This window comes from Natator depressus, chromosome 6, assembly GCF_965152275.1.
Source record: "Natator depressus isolate rNatDep1 chromosome 6, rNatDep2.hap1, whole genome shotgun sequence".
Lineage (NCBI taxonomy): Eukaryota > Metazoa > Chordata > Testudines > Cheloniidae > Natator > Natator depressus.
In genome coordinates this window covers 88,183,148-88,202,809 of record NC_134239.1, presented here as the reverse complement: position 1 = coordinate 88,202,809, position 19,662 = coordinate 88,183,148, and the positions used below count along the sequence as shown (strand labels likewise).

At 43.6% G+C, this 19,662-nt stretch overlaps 1 protein-coding gene across 1 annotated transcript; it reads right to left on the bottom strand.

The window, feature by feature from the left end:
• Window positions 1-6,093: 6,093 nt before the first annotated feature.
• PNN (pinin, desmosome associated protein) lies at window positions 6,094-18,756 on the bottom strand. The gene is made up of 9 exons (XM_074955886.1): window positions 18,576-18,756; window positions 17,748-17,819; window positions 17,242-17,307; window positions 12,475-12,547; window positions 12,302-12,396; window positions 10,906-10,981; window positions 9,652-9,807; window positions 9,427-9,565; window positions 6,094-7,630 (listed from the first exon to the last, which is right to left on the bottom strand). Exons 1-9 carry the CDS (start codon window positions 18,686-18,688, stop codon window positions 6,339-6,341), a joined length of 2,082 nt encoding a protein of 693 aa, XP_074811987.1. The 5' UTR covers window positions 18,689-18,756; the 3' UTR covers window positions 6,094-6,338.
• Between the last annotated feature and the right edge of the window lie 906 nt (window positions 18,757-19,662).

The window sequence follows — 19,662 nt, the reverse complement described above, 5'->3', positions numbered from 1 at the left end:
AATTTGCAGATGATACTAAACTGGGAGGAGTGGTAGATACGCTGGAGGGGAGGGATAGGATACAGAAGGACCTAGACAAATTGGAGGATTGGGCCAAAAGAAATCTGATGAGGTTCAATAAGGATAAGTGCAGGGTCCTGCACTTAGGATGGAAGAATCCAATGCACCGCTACAGACTAGGGACCGAATGGCTAGGCAGCAGTTCTGCGGAAAAGGACCTAGGGGTGACAGTGGACGAGAAGCTGGATATGAGTCAACAGTGTGCCCTTGTTGCCAAGAAGGCCAATGGCATTTTGGGATGTATAAGTAGGGGCATAGCCAGCAGATCGAGGGATGTGATCGTTCCCCTCTATTCGACACTGGTGAGGCCTCATCTGGAGTACTGTGTCCAGTTTTGGGCCCCACACTACAAGAAGGATGTGGATAAATTGGAGAGAGTCCAGCGAAGGGCAACAAAAATGATTAGGGGTCTAGAGCACATGACTTATGAGGAGAGGCTGAGGGAGCTGGGATTGTTTAGTCTGCAGAAGAGAAGAATGAGGGGGGATTTGATAGCTGCTTTCAACTACCTGAAAGGGGGTTCCAAAGAGGATGGCTCTAGACTGTTCTCAATGGTAGCAGATGACAGAACGAGGAGTAATGGTCTCAAGTTGCAATGGGGGAGGTTTAGATTGGATATTAGGAAAAACTTTTTCACTAAGAGGGTGGTGAAACACTGGAATGCGTTACCTAGGGAGGTGGTAGAATCTCCTTCCTTAGAGGTTTTTAAGGTCAGGCTTGACAAAGCCCTGGCTGGGATGATTTAACTGGGAATTGGTCCTGCTTCGAGCAGGGGGTTGGACTAGATGACCTTCTGGGGTCCCTTCCAACCCTGATATTCTATGATTCTATGATTCTATGACATTAGCTTATGTAAATAACAGGGATTTTTCTGAGTGATGTGGCATTAGTGCACATTTGCTGCATTTCATCTATGTAGCTCTATACATCATTCATGAACAATCTACCTGCAGACTTTTGGTTTTAGCACAAAAGGACTCAGCTACTTTGGAACATCAGATTAGAAGATGGAGGGTGTTAGACACCAGATTTTAAAAAAAAGTTTAGTTCAGTTTATATTTCCTGTTACTATTTGATTGGTGCTGATCAATATGCAGGGCCAATGGAAAATTGTATCCTGGAACGGTTGTGGGGCTTCACTTTATGACAAAATACAGAAAAAACAACCCATCCTCTCATCTACTCTATTAATCTTAGGCCATGTCTACACTAGCAACTATGTCAGCAAAACTGTTGTTGCTCAGGGATATGAAAAAAACACTCATCTGGGTGACGTAAATTTTGCCGGCATAAGTGGTAGTCTGCACAGCACTATGTCCACCGGTCGTTGGGGGTAATTTAATTATGTTGACAAGAGAGCTTTCTCCCATCGGCATAGAGCGGCTACGTGAGAGATCTTACAGTGGTGCAGTTGCGCAGCTGTAAGCTCCCTAGTGTAGACACGGCCTTAGTCACAACATTACTACCCTGGTGAAATATCCAACGCCATGACACTATGTATGGAGTAAACTGCATGGTAAGCATTGTTTACTTTTTAGAGAACAGGAATGAAAGCAAGTAGCAGCTAAACCTACTTTGATGGAAATAGAAAATTATGTACATTCTCTAGGTAATAAATGACATCCTGAGCCTGTACATCTGATATGGCAATGAAGAAAGACTCTCAAATTCATTCCTCTAATTGCTGAATAATTGGCAAAGTTTAGAGGGAAGTCAGGTCCCAGAGACTGTATTCAGCTTTTCTGTCTGCCAAGCCTTGCTTTGATTTGCCAGACCCAATAAGGCACAAATTTTTAACAGTGAGAGTAATTCTCTATTGGAACAATTTACAAGGGGTCATCATAGATTCATCACATGCAATTTTTAAATCAAAATTGGATTTTTTTCCCCCCTAAAAGATATGCTCTCTTTCAAACAGGAATTACTTCAGGGAAGTCTTATGGCCTATGTTATGCAGATCAGACTAGCGGATCACAATGGTCTCTTCTAACTTTATAATCTATGAATGCCCACACAACGTAAATACCATTTTTTGTTTAAATAAAACCTTAACTTCTGTCAGACTGTTTGTATACCTTGGCAGGCAGTCTCTCGTAGACTGATCATGAATGTCAGGTACCTCAGATTTCCCTAAAAGAGGATTTTCTAGTCATAATTTTAAGGCCAGAATGGACCATCATAATCATCTAGTCTGATCACCTGGAAAACACAAACAATATACTTACTATGCTGATCAGTACTTAAAAAGGTTAAGTGTTTTAGTCTCATTGCCAAATTATCCAAACAGCTGTTGAGACTGAAAAGAGAATGGGACCTTTCCCTGTCTCTAATCCTCATCTCCAGACAGGAAATTGGACTCTTCCTATGCCTGCTGAGAGCAGCTGCCTAATGACTCCATGCACTCTATTTCTGGAGACCTAGCAATCACTATGGAAATATTCAATTTAAGATGCCATTTTCAATACTGGTTGAAGCAAGTGATTGCTTTTCCCTATCTTTAAAATAAATAAATAAATAAATAAATCCTGAATAGACATCTCACAGCTACATGGTCCAGAATATGTTATGCAGGGAGGACGGGACTTCAGCTTTTAGAGAAGTTACTGAAAAGACTACAAAACAACTTACTGCTGCTGACAAACATGGCTCTGTTTTAGTTTTGTTTGCAAGCATCTTGCTTTTGGGAAATTTAGTTTTTCTGACCATATCATACATAAATGTCTGGGTCCGAATAGACAGGACAATTTTAGTAAGGCTGGCTGTGAACAGTGCAGCAATGTGAGCTTACTGTATTTATATAGTGGCCATTAATATCATGACAAAATCTCTTGCATCTGAAGTATTAAGCTATCACATACACCATCTACACTATTACTCTGCAAAACTAGAACCAATTAACCAAGTACCTTGCTAATTTACATTCAAACCAGGTCAGAAATAAATTTTTTTTTTCCTTTTGTCAAAACTTATTGCTGCCTGAAATAGGACCTAAACCTAAAATAAGAATTAAATTTAATCAATCCACTGTCTAATTGACTAACCACTGCATTGCTACTGTAGGTTGAACTAGTGCATTCCTTCAGACCTATGTACTGTGGTGTCTGGTTAGCACAGCTCACTTCTTGTCCAGGACTCTACTATTACTCAACACTTCCTGGACAAAAAGCAAACCGCTCAACTGTGTTGACAGAATAAAGGGCAGCTTTTTAAGAAGATGGACACTATTTTGCAACTTATGGTTAAAATGGCAAAAAAGGTAAAATGGCTTCTAAAAATGGAATCTGAAATAGGCAGTTAACTAAATTATGGAAGCTAAGGACATGCTTGCTAATAGCTTCCCTGTAAACAACAGAATTGCTGATAAATTTAAAAGGTAGCATTTTCCAACTGAGACAGGGACAGCTGAATTTGTCTCCCCTACATCTAATTATAATCTGCAAGACAGAATCCCCAATGCAGATTATGTACAAATTCTTCTGCAGGTATTAGATTAACGCATCTCAGCTCTGAACCATTGTTTAAAAAAACAGAAGGGGAAATGAGTTTGCACTGACAGGCAAAAAGAAAAAGCAGCAGCAATTCCAGAGAAGCAAAAGCAAAAGCAGAAAGCACACAGAAGGGAAGTGTGATGGAAGATCCCGATTGAAAGGAATGCTAGCTGATTAGTGCAAGGCAGAAACTTCAGCAGCATCACCCTTGCATAACATCTACTCTCAGCACTTAATTTCATTCTTGGGTAGTCAAGTATTCTTTAAGCAAAGGAGTCCACTGTTCTACACTACTATGAAATGATGGGTCAGGCTGAACGATTTGCAGTGGATCTGCAGAATTAAACTGAAAGATGAATTAAGCACAAGGGGAGTTTGGCACAAGCATGGCAGTTGATTGTATCTCCCTTCTGAAATGGTTCTAGGATTTCCTGAAGATATTTATGAATCATTCTCAGATTCATCTTACCAAGCCCATCCCACCCTCACTTCCTGGGACACGCAGCACAAATGTGTTTTGTTCAGTTTTTAACTTGTACAATAGTTTTGCCATTCACCTTTTTTGTTTTGGATAGAACTTCACAGGTTGTAAAGGGAACAGGCACCTTCAAATACCATGTATACTGCATGCAGATGATGTTAGCTTTTTTGTTTGCGGTGTTGTTGTAGCCATGGTACTCCCAGGATATAAAAGACAACAGGGATGATGTAATATCTTTCACTAGACCAACTTCTGTTGGTAGAGGACAAGCTATGGAGCCCAAGAGAGGTGCTCTTCAAGTCTAGAGAAGGTAACCAGAGTGCCCAAGCTAAACACAAGGTAGAACAGATTGTTAAGCATAAGGGGTTCACACATGCTGGAAGAAACCACTTATAACGAAGTGACCAATTAACACCTCAGCAGTGGTAGGAGAATGAGGGGCTAGTAGGTAGCAGAATGTTTTATAAATTGTTGTAACGGCCATAAAACCATACTATCTGTTAAGTCAATGGTTTTTAGTGTTCTGCAGTTATGAATTTGAGTTCCCAGGCTTGTCTTCTGAAGATGGTGTACCGGTTTCTTTTGAGGGTGAGGACAGAGGTCAGATATGAAGTGAACGCTTTGTAAAAAGTGTTCACCCACAGGTGTGAGTCTTATTTTTCAGTGCAATTTTGATGCATAGTGATTACGTGGGTGAAACGAGACAGTAGTTAGGGCATATAATGCAGTGGATGAGGTATACCACATTGTGATATGCCTGTATAGGACTCATGGAAACCTGCACAACACCTTCAAAAGGCAAGCCTGGGAATTTAAATTAATAATTCTACTGGACAGTAAAAACCATTAACTTAACAGAGACTCTGATTTTATGGTCCATTACAACCATCTGTATTACACCTGGCTCCCTCCATTTTCCTATAACTGCCGAGGTGTTAATTGCCCACTTCATTTTAAGAGGTCTCCTACACCATGTGAAGACCTTATGCTTCATCTTTCCCACCTGGTACTTAGTTTGGACACTCTGGTTACCTTCTCCAGACCTGAAGTGAAGCTCTGTGAAGCCAGAAAGCTTGTTCTCTTCACCAAACAGAAGTTGGTCTAATACAAGATATTACCTCTCTCACCTTGTCTCTCTCAATGTTAGCCTTTACAGATTAGTATGAGCAGAAACAGTCTTAAGCATCCATTCAGCAGTCTAATAAGCCACATTTATTTGCACATTTACAGAACAGGCCAACAGGTATGTCATTGTTTCATACAAAATTATAAAAACAAAGTCACCTTGATACACCATACTGCTTTATTTGGAACTTACACACTTCCCTATCAAATACATTCAAAAAGTATCCTTGAACACAAAACATTGGTATTAGTCCCAGATAACTCCAACATAATATTCATAGTGGCACACAGGGATCAAAGTTTCATCAGTGGTGAACAAATATAAGACCCTAGTTAAAAATGACCAGAGGTCTTGGCCTTTTCCACCACTGGCCAACAAAGCAGGGAGCATCACTAAACAGACATTGTTTTCAGAACATAGTTGTAAACATAACCTGAGCACCTGCAGAGGACAGAGTAGCATTCCAGACTCTCTGACTCCTGTCTTGGTCTACATTAGCATTTTTATTTAACTACTGCTCATATGTGGGTTGGAGAAACATTTGTAAAATGGGGAAATAAATCAAGCTAGAATTGGTTAGGGTGGGGAAGAAAGTAAAGGAGTGAAAACAGATTGTTCACTTCCCCCTCTCTGTCCTGCTTTGGGAAGTTGAGGCTCTCTTTAGCGGGACTTTGAATTCCAATTCTTGCCAGGGATGGAGGAGAGAAGGTAGAATGGTAATTATTCTAGGCAACAATGTTATAAAAGCTCCTAAAATACGTAGATGGAAAGTTAAGTGTCAACAGGACATTTCAAACCATTTATTTAAAATGCACATTTATTTCTACAAAAAAGATGTATGATACAGAAGTAGAAGTGATCACACCAATTTAAAGATTTACCTATTAAAATATACAGAGATTCTTAATGAGTACAGGATATTTAAAAAAGATGCAAAGGGGGGGGGGGGGATTAATTCTTTTATTTTTACAGTTTTCTGGAACTTCACATAATTTTGATAAGTAACCTTTTACAAAATTATGTAAAAAGTACAAGATGCCTGGTAAACGGTCTGCATTTTTCCAAAAGACTTTTTACAGCATGCATTTGTTAAGGCAGCCTTCTCCTCCTCATAAGGAATCCTTTTACTCATCAAGTAATCTTCTGCTGCAAAGATTAGGCTAAGGAAGTTTAGTCTCTTCTGTTAACGCCTTTTGTCTTTCCTGTCTGATTTACGGTCTCTTTCACTCCGTGAAGTTCTTTTGCCTGACCGACTATTTTCTGACACAGACCTCTTTCTGTCAGACCTTGAACTTTTATCCTTTGATCCTTTTGTGTCTCTGCTACTACCTTTTGAAGACTTGTGACTTCTGTCTAGTCCTGAAGCATCCCTTCGCTTCCTATCCAAGCTCCTCCTGTGCTTTCTATCCCTATTATGACCCCGTCCTCTGCTTCGACTTCTGCTCTCACTGCTGCTAGTGCTACTGCTGCTGCTGTCTCTGCTACTGCTTCCACTCGTGCTACTGCTGCTGCTGGAACTACTCCGACTACTGCTGCTGCCACTGCTGGAACTGCTGCCGCTACTACTGCTGGTTGAGCTACTACTACTAGTACTCGTGCTGCTGCTACGACTTCGACTCTTGCTAGTCTTGTTCCTTGTCCTCCCCCTGCTTCTACTCCTAGCTTTACTCTTAATTTCTACGCTCGTCGCCTGGATCTGATCAGATTGCAACTCACCCAGCTTTACAGACACCGCAGCGATTTCCTCCTGGTCTGCCCGAGGCTCTTGATCTTGAATGGACTGAGACAATGGTGGAGGCTGTGGCAGTGGCACAGACTCTGGCTGGGGCTGTATCTCTGCCTCAGGCTCTGGCTGGGCTTCAGGCTCCTTTTCCTGTTTCTCTTCAGGTTCAGCTTCAATTTCTGGTTTGTTAGCTGTCTCCTTTTCAGGAGAATCAGCGTTAAGCTCTTTTGCTGGCTGAGCTTCACACTCAGCTTCTGGTTCCACTTCCTTGCTATTTTCACTTTCTAATGGTTCTACACTATCAGCCTCATTCATCTCCATCATATCCTGCTCGTTATCCACTGGCTGAGAACTCTCACCTTCCTCTCTTACAACCACGACCTCTTCATGCTGACTATCCTGCTGCCTGTCATTCTCCTTCACCTCACCTCTCTCTTCTACCTTATCCTCAATTTCATGTTTCTGCTCCTCCTCCTCCTCCTGTTCTCTCTCTGCATCACTATGACCTGCCCCTATTTTCACCTTTTCCTCCCCTGCCTCCTCCATTTCTACATCATTGTTCTGGTTACCTGTCTCCATCTCTTCCACCTGCTGAGCCACCTTACCCTCTTCCTGCTCCTTGTTCTGCTCTTCTTTCTTTTCTTCATTGTGCACCTCCTGCTGTTCTTTTTCCTTTACAGACTGTCTTCTGGGCCTGGCCTCCATTTTGTTAATTTGTTCTGCAAACTCATTGCGTCTATTTTCAAATATTGCTGGAGAACAAGAGGCAAACAAGAAAGAGTAAATTTCAGAATAACTTGTCAAAGTTAAGACTGAAATCTTACTTTATTCCCAAATATGTGTTTATGAATTGTAAAATGCTATGTTCCTGTTATCTTTTCAAAGTGTTATGCCATTCAAGTGTAATGCAAAAGATGACAATAGTTTACCAAGAAAGTAAAAGGGGACAGAGGTAGGTAAATTTAAGCCCAAATTTTAGATTTTATGAAAAGCTATCCAAAAAAATTGATCAACAGATGTTCAACATTTCTAGAATTCCAATGAAGAATTTTGACTGATTTAAACATTAATAACTTTAAAAACTAAACATCAGAATATAGGTTTCCTTGGGCCTAATTTTAAAGCCTGATCCAAACCAAACTAGACCATAGCCAATCCAAAGTCAACCTGAACATGTTGGGTTGTTTTCAAACAAGATAAAAACCACTTCTATTCCGGTCAGATTGCAAGGGTCTAGCCACTGACCTGGACTCCATTTTCTTTACTTTGTTTCCTCCGTGGAGCCACCCGGGTTAATTACCACTGACCCCTCATGCCACCTCAACCTAGTGCCCCACAAATGAAGGGTGTCTGCTTCTCCCTGGGTTGCTGTCCTGAACCTGTGCTCAGTGCTGACACCCATCCTTGGGGGCCAGCTCCTGCTGGCCTCCTCACTGCACAGTGCAGCGAGGTGAAGGCAGCCAGCAGGAAAGGGGCATGCAACTGCTGTCGTGCCAACCCAATGAGCAAGAGGAGGCGATCAGAGACTACCTGACCTGACCTAAGCCCAGGAGTGTCAGGCTGTTTTCAACTCAACCCTAATGCTTGTAGTTGGGTCTGGTCAAGTTTGGACTGGTTTACTAGACTAACACCAGAGCATTTTCACTTCAGTACTCATACTATTGGCACTGACTAGGTTCCATTGTCTAAACTGGATGAAATGAAAGTAGTAAGAGCCTAAATGGCAAAAAGTAAATTACTTGTTTAAAAAACTCATTTTTATTAATAAGGTATTTGTACACGTGAACTAGTTTTAAACGAGAACGTAACTTGACAGCATTCCTTTCAGCTAGGAAGGTCAGTCAGAATGATATAATCCCAATATAGAAAAAAGGCTTTGAGGGAGCGAGATCTCATGTTTAAGAAGATTCAAGGAAAATACTACAATTGATAAATTCTCAACTGAATTATCCCCTTTCAAAAAACCCGTAAGATGCTCAGTATCACACATACTGATCTATTCTACATTGTTTCCTGAAAGAAAACTTAGATAGTTATTCTGAGGAAAAGGGTGCACACACACACACACATATATATATTTTTAAGATCAATACTTTAAAAAATTGTTTAAGTTATCACAGAAGAACTAATTTGTTCTGTTCCTCAGAACACACAAGTTGCTGACTCCTTGGTAACACTTACATTTTCACACATGCTCGCTCCATGGAATGTGCCTCCTTACCTTCTTGCCTCATTAGCATTTACAGGTGAGACACGGCTACGGGCGATAACATGAAGCAAAGAATACAACACACACACCTTTAAAAGACTATATGCATACACCACTTCTCAATTAATTTTGCACTAGATAATGACTTCTTTAAAAAAAAGGCGTTAAGTGACAAACAAACAATCTCACCCCACTTCTCCATCAACCACTGTTTAGAAATGTAAAATTTGTTCTGGTAAAGGAATTAAGATATTGAAATTCAAAAAGTTAAAGAAAATACATATCTTGCTTGAGGGAGGGGAGTACGCTCACACTCCTTTTCCTCCATATACCACCTACCATTCATTTTTTTTTGTGAATCATCTATTAGCTTTTGCGTAGCGGGACACATCCTGCCAGGTATATAGAAGAGGTGGGGCCTTGTCCTGGTTCTTATATATTTAATTATTTTGGCATTATGTTCATTCCATTCTTCTTGCTGAGAAACAAAGGAAAAAAATGTAAGATACACAAGAGTATACTTTACATAAAAGAAGTACTGAGAGTAAAAGTGAGAATACTCACCAGTTGAGCAAGTTCAACCTTTTGTTCCAATAGACGCAGTTCTGTCTGTTTAGCACGCCTTTCTTCAAACAATTCTCGCCTCTCATTTTCAACCTGCTTTCTCTCCTCCTCTGCCTGCACTTCAAGCTTTTGTTCAATTTCTTGACGTCTCTTTTGCTGAAGGTAAATAAGGTATTGTCTTAGCATTGTCTTCTAGTGTTGAAAAGGTAGTCTTGATCAGTTTTGTAAGTATAAAGAGTTACATAAATGTTACATGCAGTTACACTATGAAGTGAAATATATATATTCTTCCTTTAAACACAAGTTAAGATAGAATTCAGAAGCTAGCTAGCAACCTGTAGAAAAATTCTGACCTCGGTTTAAGACCAAACAGTTGTCTCAACAGGAAAGAATTCAGAACTGCAACTTATCAATAATTGTTAAATAGTTAATTTTACCTAAGCAATTATTCTTTAAAAAAAAAAAAATCCTATCATCCATTTGGGATCAGGCTGACCAACCACCAAAAATGCTTTTCTAGTTTAAATGCTTATCTAGTAATAAGTTACAGCTCTACTAACAATGGCTTTATCAATACCACAGGAGACTCACATCTATTTACTGAAAATGGGAAGGTTTACAATACATGTTATAGAAAAATCATTGAATTGTGCACATAAGTGGCACAGCACAATTACATTCTTATGCACTTTTGGCACAGTTGCCTATGGTTTACAAAATCAGAACACAGAAATAGAATCACTGCATCTTAAGTCAATGATTATCTTTAACAACTGTTTCATTTTGTATTAACAGTAATAGACCACTTGTTTGATGGGTTAGATATCACAGACAGCCTTTTAGTTGGCTACAAGTGCCATTCACTTTGAAATTACTCCAAGTACTCAATACCAAGAGAAAAATGTTACCCTTTTCCTGCTCTGCATGTTTTAGAACATGATGCTTTCTTAAAATTTCCTATGAGCATATACTATTTATCACTTGTGTCATGACAACTGGGGACAAAGCTCAGAGTTTCGCAGCACTTTGAAATCCTAAAAGAAAGAAGTCCCTACCTAGTTTTTATAGCTTTTCAGTTCAAAGCAGCTTTAAAAGCTTCTTAAAAACTCTTGGGCCCCTGGGGTCAGGATGTCTCATTATAAGCAATGCATGCATCATGGGAATTTTTCACTCCATGCACTGAAGTAGTAACTGCCTAATTTTGCCTCACTTGCTTTAGTTGTGTCAGATTATAGCATATAATATTAAGATTACCCTCTCAGTAGCAACTGTGGATTCTTGTTTAAATTTCTGAAGAGTGCCCATCAACAAGCCAAATATACGTCGATTCCTGAATAAAAGATAAAACACTTTTTGAGTCTCAGTTTAAAACAGAAGGTTTTTGCTTGCATGCACACTGAGGGAAATTATTGTACATTCGTGACACCTATTTCTATAGGGTCACTAACATTCCAAGGCCACAAGAAAGAGGTATGGACTGTGCCAACAGTGTAGAACATTATTAATAATGTATACTTTGACGTAAGTGTACACTTTGCTTTACCAAATAGGCTAAGACATGATCTATGTCCAGAAGACCTCACGCTAACAGTTCAGGTAACAGTGTGGAAAAATAACTACTGAAGAATTCATTGTAAAATACATACATGGAAAGAGTGGATTTTAAGGAAGGATTTAGAAAAGGGCACAAAAAAATTAAAAGCAAAAGACTGTTCCAAGTGCAGGGACTAGCAGAAAGACGAAAGCTGAACTGACTGTTTAGTCTAGTAGGGGGATCAATGGACTGGAAGAGTCTGGGTTCTGTCATTGGACTATTGTGTGAACTTAGGAAAGTCATTTCACTTCTCTGTGCCTCCATTTCCCCAGCCATCCTATTTCTATCAGCCGGGGAAAGGACCACCTATCACTATGTGTTTGCGCAAAACCTTATACAATGGAGTGTCACACATTCAGTGGTAGGGGCTGACACTCTCTCTCACTTGACTCTAGAGGCTGGGAATAAAAGTTCACTGACAACAGCCTAGTTGTGATCTTGTCCAACTGCAGAATGTACTTGACAATTATAAGGCTTGTTTAAAGTAAATACATTTACTTCCTTCCCCTATCCATAAACTCACTCTTCCATGCCTCCCATTACTGCCTTTTTCTGAATATTCTTCTTCCCTACCCAATACCTCTTTTCCCTGCCTTTAGGATTTTCCCCCTTGTCCCTTACTTTTAGGAACTATGCCCCTCCCCTTTAAGGGATACTGCCTCTCCCAACAGAAAATTTCTCCCCCTCACTCTTTTTGGGTGAGGAGATAGGGTACCAGAAGCAATTACTCCTCTTAGCATGGAGCCACAGGGCTCACCCTGAGCAGCAAAAGCCAGGCAGGAAGAAAGAAGAGAACAGGAGCAGAGTCCTGAAGTCTTTGTAGGGAGGGGAGAGGCATGTGAGAACTGAGGACAAAGCATTCTCTATCATGTAATCCATTTTAAGAAGTGTACCTAGGCTACGTTTACTTTCAAGGTAGCCCTTCAAAGTCACCTGTCATGTATAAGTATTGCCTTCAGGAACCATATGAAAAATTTTAAAAATCATACCATGTTCAATGTTAGGAGACAGAACATGTGAAGGTGCCACATAAGCATAAGGAAAATAGATTTGTACCTTTGTTTTCCCTTCTCATCCATAGTTTGATCCTGAATTAGGTCTCGACGTGTTCGCTCTTTGGAGGTAGCAACAACAGAAGATTGCAACGCCGGCTACAAGAACAACAAAACAATTAGTTTGTGTTCCATCTACGCACTTGTGTGCCAAATGCCCACTCTCTCAACTGTTACCTTTTTAACATCTTCGTCCTCTGCGTCGCTTTCATGGCGTGATTCTCTCCTTGTCCGACGTTCCCCACCCAGCCTGAGGAGAAAATACAAGAGTCAAACATCATTATTTGAGATTGAAACAAGAATAAAGGAAAGTTTACATCCCAATAGAAACGGCACTTTTCAAGACTGCTGCAGCCAAGTGCATCAAGATTTCCAATAAATTCTCATCGTCCAGAAGTTTAGAAGATATCCAATAAATAGTGCTCAGGCTACAGTTTTGCATATGGGACTCCAGTGTCAGAGAACACAAGTATTACAGTTTACAAACAGTACCTTAAATTGCTTTAAACAGTATCTAGTAAAGTAAAAGACAGGACTGCCTGTTTAGGTATTTATTGTACACCCAATACATTACTATCCTCGGTTTTATTTCCAGTTTATAACCTCTCTGTGCTTAAGTTTAGTAAGTATTTACATACTGCACTTCAGGGTGGAGTTCAAAGGCTTCAGAATTTGTAAATGGTTTTGAAATTTCAGGAGAAAAAAAAACGTTCCTTAAGTTATCTCAAATGGATGAAATCCTCACAATAAATTAATCTCTGAAACACTGCAATATTCCAGATAATGTGATCAATATTTCAGTGTAAGCATTTTTTGCAGAATTAAGTGTTAACTTTATAACAGATTTTAACCCAGAACAATTATTCTCCAAAGTTAAAACCCTAAAAGGTGGTCTTAGAAGAAGCAGACTAGTACAGTACCGCAATATGATTTTTTTTAGTGAAAATGATTGATGATCAAGCAGCAAAATGCTTTAAAACGAAGTAATTTCTAACTACTTTTGAGAGAAATATGGCACCAATTCAGAAAAGCACTTACTGGTAAGTACATGTGTAAGTGCTTTGCTGAATCCAGGTCTTAATAAAGAACAACAAGCCTACAAATTAACAACAGAGCTATTCCCAATTTTTATCTCCTGGTATTTCTGTATCACAAGGCCAACCTAAAGTATGAACTCTTCATACTTCAAGACAGACTGCATCCATATATGCGATTTTTTAAGATGCTTTTGAAACAAATGCAGATCTTGTTTTTCTAAAAGAGTACATAATGAACACAACTACGGAACTCCTTTAAAATTGCACAAACAAAACCAACTGATGAGACCTTATTGCTGAACTGCAGCCAAACAAAGTGTTTCTGATTAAAGAGAATCAGTTACACAAGAATAAACTTGGGCAAAGCAAAACAAAATTTTATGAGATTCTATTTCTGTGTATTGGTTGTGTTTATTTAAGATGTCTCCTTCACAACCCGGTTTCTTTAAGCCTTCTATAAAGTCAAACCTAGGTAAAATTGTTGCTAGAGAATGTTGCAGTGTGACAAGTTCTACCCAATATCTGCACTGTATGATCACGTAGAAAAGATTTCAAGAGGAGAAAGTCCTTATCAAGAGCCATGAAGTCAGCAGCAAGCTCCTCAAACATACTCACACACACTGAATTTGGCAGTGATACATACTAAATTCTGGGGCAAGAAAGTCTACTGAACTGACTAAGAAATAAAATCACTGCTGTGTTCCTTACGTTATTAAAGGTGACCTACAAAGAAAAAAATAGAGGACATGCTCACCTATAACTGAAGTTCTTTGAAATGGACTCTACACATTCACTCTCTTGGGTTGCACTATGGTGCAGTTCCAGTGGTTGAATGGTTCATTGCAGTGTCACCCAAGTGTCCTAATATCCCCTCCTTCACTGTTCCTGAATGTTCTGAGGGTAAAGCTATAAAAGTGGGTGTGGCGTTCTGGCCAGCTCAGTTCCTTTCACCGCCTTCTCAGGTCTGTGACTGCAATAAAGACTTCACAGACAATGGGTAGGGAGTGTGAATGTGTAGAGTCCATCTTGAAGAACTCCAGTGACAGGCAAGTAACCTCTATTTCTTCTATGAGTGGCATCTATACACGCCCACTCTTGGGACAGTCTGATGAGTGGTACAGTGAAATGAGGAAAGTGGGACACTTAAACACTGACTGAAGTACAGCTCTGCTGAACTGTGCAGCACACCCAGATGCTGAATCAAGGGAGTAATGTTTAGAGAATGTGTGTACAGAGCTCCAAGTTCCAGCTCTGCAGTTTTCAACAAGCACACAGTCAAAGAGGCTGCCTTAGCCTAGTTAAATGTGTCTTTTAATGTTGCAGGAAGAGGGACAGAAAGTAGTTTGTAGTTCTCTAATACAGAGCCTAACCCAGGGGTCTCAAATACGTGGCCCGCGGGGTTATTTCCTGCAGCCCACCAAGCTCCTTCCCCGAGTTATTTTGTGCGGCCCACCAAGCTCCCCGCCCTCCCACACCGCATCCCCCGCTCCTCTGCCTACCTCCAGGCACTTAGCGCTTACCAGGAAGGGGGGAGGCGGAGATTTGGGGAAGGGATTGGAATAGGAGCAGGGAGGGGGCGGAGTTGGGGTGGGGACTTTGAAGAAGGGGTTGGAATGGGAGCAGGGAAGGGGTGGGAAGAGGCGGGAAGAGGCAGGGCAGGGGTGGGGCCTGTCAGTGATGTGGCCCTTGGGCCAATGTATTAGTTCTCATGTGGCACGCCTGGTGATTCGAGTTTGAGATCCCTGGCCTAACCCATTTAGGCAAGCATTTAAAATAACCTGACCTTTACTATTCACTTTCAAGGCTATGGACAGATTAGGTGATTTAAATCCGGGGTCTTAAACATGCATGCGGCCCATGGGGTTATTTTCTGCGGCCCGCCAGCTCCCCACAGCGTTTACCTAGAGTGGCTCCGGCCCGGCGCGCACCGGGGGCAGGGAAGGCTCCCTGCCTGCCTGCCATGCCCTGCCCCCGTGCTGCTCTGGGAAGCAGCTGCAACCTGAGGGGGGCGGCCCCACAGGGGCTGGGAACCGCGGCCAATAGGAGCTTTGGTGGAGGTACCTGGAGGAGCGGCCAGGGCAACACACAGACCCCTGTGCCCCCGCCCCAGGTCTTGGCCGCTTCCCAGAGCAGTGTGGGGGCAGGGCAGGCAGGCAGGGAGCCTGCCCTGTCCTGCCCCTGGTGCGCACCGGACCGGACCCACATCCCTCCTCCACCCTGACCCCTGCCGCACCCTGCGCCCCAACCCCCTGCCCTGAGACCCCTGCTGCACCCTGACCCCTTGCCGCACCCCAACCCCCTGCCCTGATCCCCCGCCGCACCCCTCCTGTACCCCCTGGGGGCAGGGAGGGGCAGAGTTGGGATGGGGATTTTGGGGAAGGGGTTGGAATGGGGGCATGGAAGGGGTGGGAAGAGGTGGGGCAGGGGCGGGGCCTCACAGAAGGGATGGAGTGAGGCAGGGGCAGGGCACTGGTCAGTGGTGTGGCCCTCCGGCAAATGTACTAGTCCTCAGGTGGCCCTTGTGGTCATTTGAGTTTGAAACCCCCGATTTAAATAAAATGTCAGTGCTCTTTTATCAACTGTGTGGAGTTTTGATTCTCCCAAGTGTGCATGAGATGTGGAAAAGAACACTAGTAGAATAAGTGACTGGTCAAAATGAAAGTCAATGAGGGGAGGAGCAGCAGGCAGCACAAGAGCACTCCAACTGCTATGAAGTTTCACTGTCAGAGTTGCAATCAAGAATGGTACACGTAAAGGCCACTCAAAGACATAGTAACAGGTCTGTGACCTTATGATTTGTCTACATATAGGCTTGACTTGGTTTAACTTAATCAGTTTAAAATCAATTTGGTTAAAGCAGGGGTGCCAACCTGTGGCTCCGGAGCCACATGCAGCTCTTGAGAAGTTAACATGCGGCCCCTTGTATAGGCACCGACTCCGGGGCTGGAGCTACAGGCGCCAACTTTTTTATGTACTAGAGGGTGCTCACTGATCAACCCCTGGCTCTGCCACAGGCCCTGTCCCCACTCCACCCCTTCCCGTGCCCTCCTCTGAGCCCTTCCGTGCCCTCACTCCTCCCCACCACCCCTGAGCCTCCTGCACGCCACAAAACAGCTGATTGGGAGGTGCGGGGAGGGAGGGGCTGATTGGCGGGGCTGCCAGCGGGTGGGAGGCGCTGGGAGCTGATGTATTACTGTAGCTCTTTGGCAATGTACATTGGTAAATTCTGGCTCCTTCTCAGGCTGGCCACCCCGGGTTAAACCATTACAATTTTGATGTGTAAAAGAAGCCGTAGTTCTCTGCCCCAGCAAACAGATACTCAAACTGCCTGCACTGTCAAACTTCTACCACTGTATTCAATGAGAAAAATATTAGCAAAAACATTCAGTTAGTATGTTCAGCAGTTAATGTTGACAATTAAGCATTTTAGATTTCAGTGTTAACACCCCATTGAGCTGGGGGGAGGGGGAGGCAGTTTACACCCATATATTACTTCAGAACCATTAAAGGATGCGTATATAAGTTACCACTCAAATTCTACATCTGATTGCACTCCCTCACAATTATAGAACATACCTGTAGTGGAACCAGAGGCTTAAAATGGAAAGCAAATACTAACCTTATAGTCCATTGTATTGCATTTTATAGTTAGGAAAATGAGACAAGATTTCATCAAAGGTGAGACGGACATGTTAATACACAGACAAGGAATCATACCCTTACTGGTGCAACAGTGATCTTCCAAAAACATTAGTGACAACAGTGTCTTAAATTTGGAATGGTTAATCTTTAAACAGGTAATTGTAAAGCCACCAAACTAACAATTACCAGTTCTGAGAATTTAAATTTGCTAAATCATAATGACCTTTTACCCGAGTAAAGTTTTTATGTCGACCTTTGTACCTACCTACTGGTTGCCCCTTCAAGATCCCTCTGTTTGGCTGGGGGTCCTCCACTATCCGAGAATCCACGCCTAAAAAAAATACAAGACTTAAGACAGGAAGTAGTAGTCTGAGCAGAGACCTGGAAGCTGGAGCTCCGGAGTTCCCAATGCATGTCTGTCACTGATTCAATTGCGACCCTATGTAAGTCAAACCTCCTGTCTGTGTGGTTAATGCTTGCCTACCTCGCAGAAAATAACAAGCATAATAATTCACTATATTTTGGTAACAGCCAAATTATATAGCACTCTCCAAACACAAAGTAAATGCCCTATATTAGTGGCATTAAGTACACAATAACCCTGTAATTCTGACTCTCCAACACCTGATATTCCACTATGGGAAAGTATCATTTAGCCAGGGCAGACAGTTGGCCACAAAATAAGCAAGCGTCTCATGTAGTCACAGCTAAAGCTAGCACGTACATAAACATGTAGTAACTTTTATTTTATCTAATTCTGAAGTTTCTTACCTTAGCAATATGCTACCACGCCCTCTACCTCCACCAGGGCCTGTGATGGTCAATAATCTACCTTGAGTGGGCCTGGAAGAAATGTACTAGGTGTTAAAACTTGACCAAGGTAAGCAAACACATGCTCTCTCTGGCCGCCTGCACGGCCTCACACACCAGACATGGACTGTGACAGAGCCTTGCTTGGAAAAACCTTGCCCGGGGGGAGCAACAGCACAAACCTTGGGGAGGTGCACAGGGACGTGATTGCCACTTGGGGTCGCCAGCATTGTATTTAAAATAAAAAAGGGGGGCTGTTTTCGCACCCTACCCCTCCTCTCAATATCATTAAGAATAAGAATAATAAAAAGCAGCAGCAGCAGCAGCAGCGCTCACCTACATTCATGAAAAAATAAGGGACTTTTGTGTGTCCCTTAGACACGTTACCGACCCTGAGGACAAATCACACCCACCGGGTCCCTGCAATCCCGAGGTGGTGAGAGTCGATCCAACGCCCTGCCCAGCAAGCCCACAGGAGCAGCAAGGAAAGCGGCGGGGAGCCCCCGTATGCACGCTAGAGGGAAGCCGCAGCGCAGGCCAGGGCGCTCCAGGGGTGGGGGTGGGGGGTCTCCCGCGCTCACGGGTCGGAACCTGGTGCCCGAAGCAAGAAGGGGCGTCGGGCTGTAGCCTGGGGAGCCCCCAAACGCGCGAACAGTCGGCGCGGTTTGCTGCCAGGGTCGGACATGCGCGGCCCCATCGCTCCCCCAGAAAAGGAGCCGGCAAAGCTCGCGCTGACCGCTAGGGCCCGGCCCAGCCGCCGCCCCCGCCCGCAGCCTCGCCTCACCTCACCTCACATCGTTGGGGTCCCGGCCCGTGAGTTTGCGGATATTCTCATCCACGTGCTTGAGGCTCTCCTTGGCCTTCTCCAGCTGCTCCTGCAGCGCGCGCACCGCCACCGCCATCCCGCCAGCAGCGCGGCCTAGCTAGGGGCCTAGCGCAAAGCACCGCTGGGTAACGGGGAGAGACGCTCCGCCTACAGGCAACTCATCCCGCTCTGTAACCCGCCAATCACAGAGCTCAAAGCCAGAGTGAGACCAATAGCCAACCACCGACCATCCGCGCCCGCCAATCACCAAACCCCGACGAAGAACGACACCTCCCACCGCCAAGAATCGCCCGACTCATCTGCCAATTAAAGAGCCCCATGACGGAGTGACACCCCCACAGCCCATCACCAGTAGCGTTTGCCTACCATATCTGCGAATCACCAAACGGACGGACAAAATGACACCGCTCGAAGCCAACCAGCACAGTCTCCTTCCTTCAGGTCAACCAATCAGAAGCGGAGTAATACTGCCCATCTCCACCCACTCCGAACTTATCCCAACTTTCCCACCGTGGCGCCTCAAAGGCAAGAGGCAGAACTAACAGGTCTGGGCAGTAGCCAATCAGCTCCTACTTTGTTATAAGTGAACCAATAAGAAGGCATTTTATTTGGAAACAAGAAAAGAAGAGCGATCGCCCGCCTGGCGTGTAGCCATTCAGCGCGCGCGCTGTTTGCTTCTTTCTCTTGGAGCCACCCCGTCGTGAGCTCCTCGCCCATGGGGCGAACTGGCTGCGGAGGAGCCGAGAGCCGGCCGGGCTGCTAGTCTCGCGGGGCAAGGCGAGCCGCCTGCTTGGCGCTGTTGTCCTGTCCTTCCCAGCGCAGCCTTCAGAGCGCCGCCACTTCACAGCCTGCCCTGCTCCGGTGTGCGCCCGCCACCCTGCACCGCCACGGCCCCTCGCCCGTCAGTTGCAGCGTGATTGGCAGGGAGCAGGTCGTCCCCGGCACAGTTCTGCAGGCCGTGCAGAGGGCTCCCTGCTCAAGCCTCCTGCTCATTGCCCAGGGTTTTGTAGCGCGCAGTGAGCCGGGTAGCCAAGTGTCTCTGATCTGGCT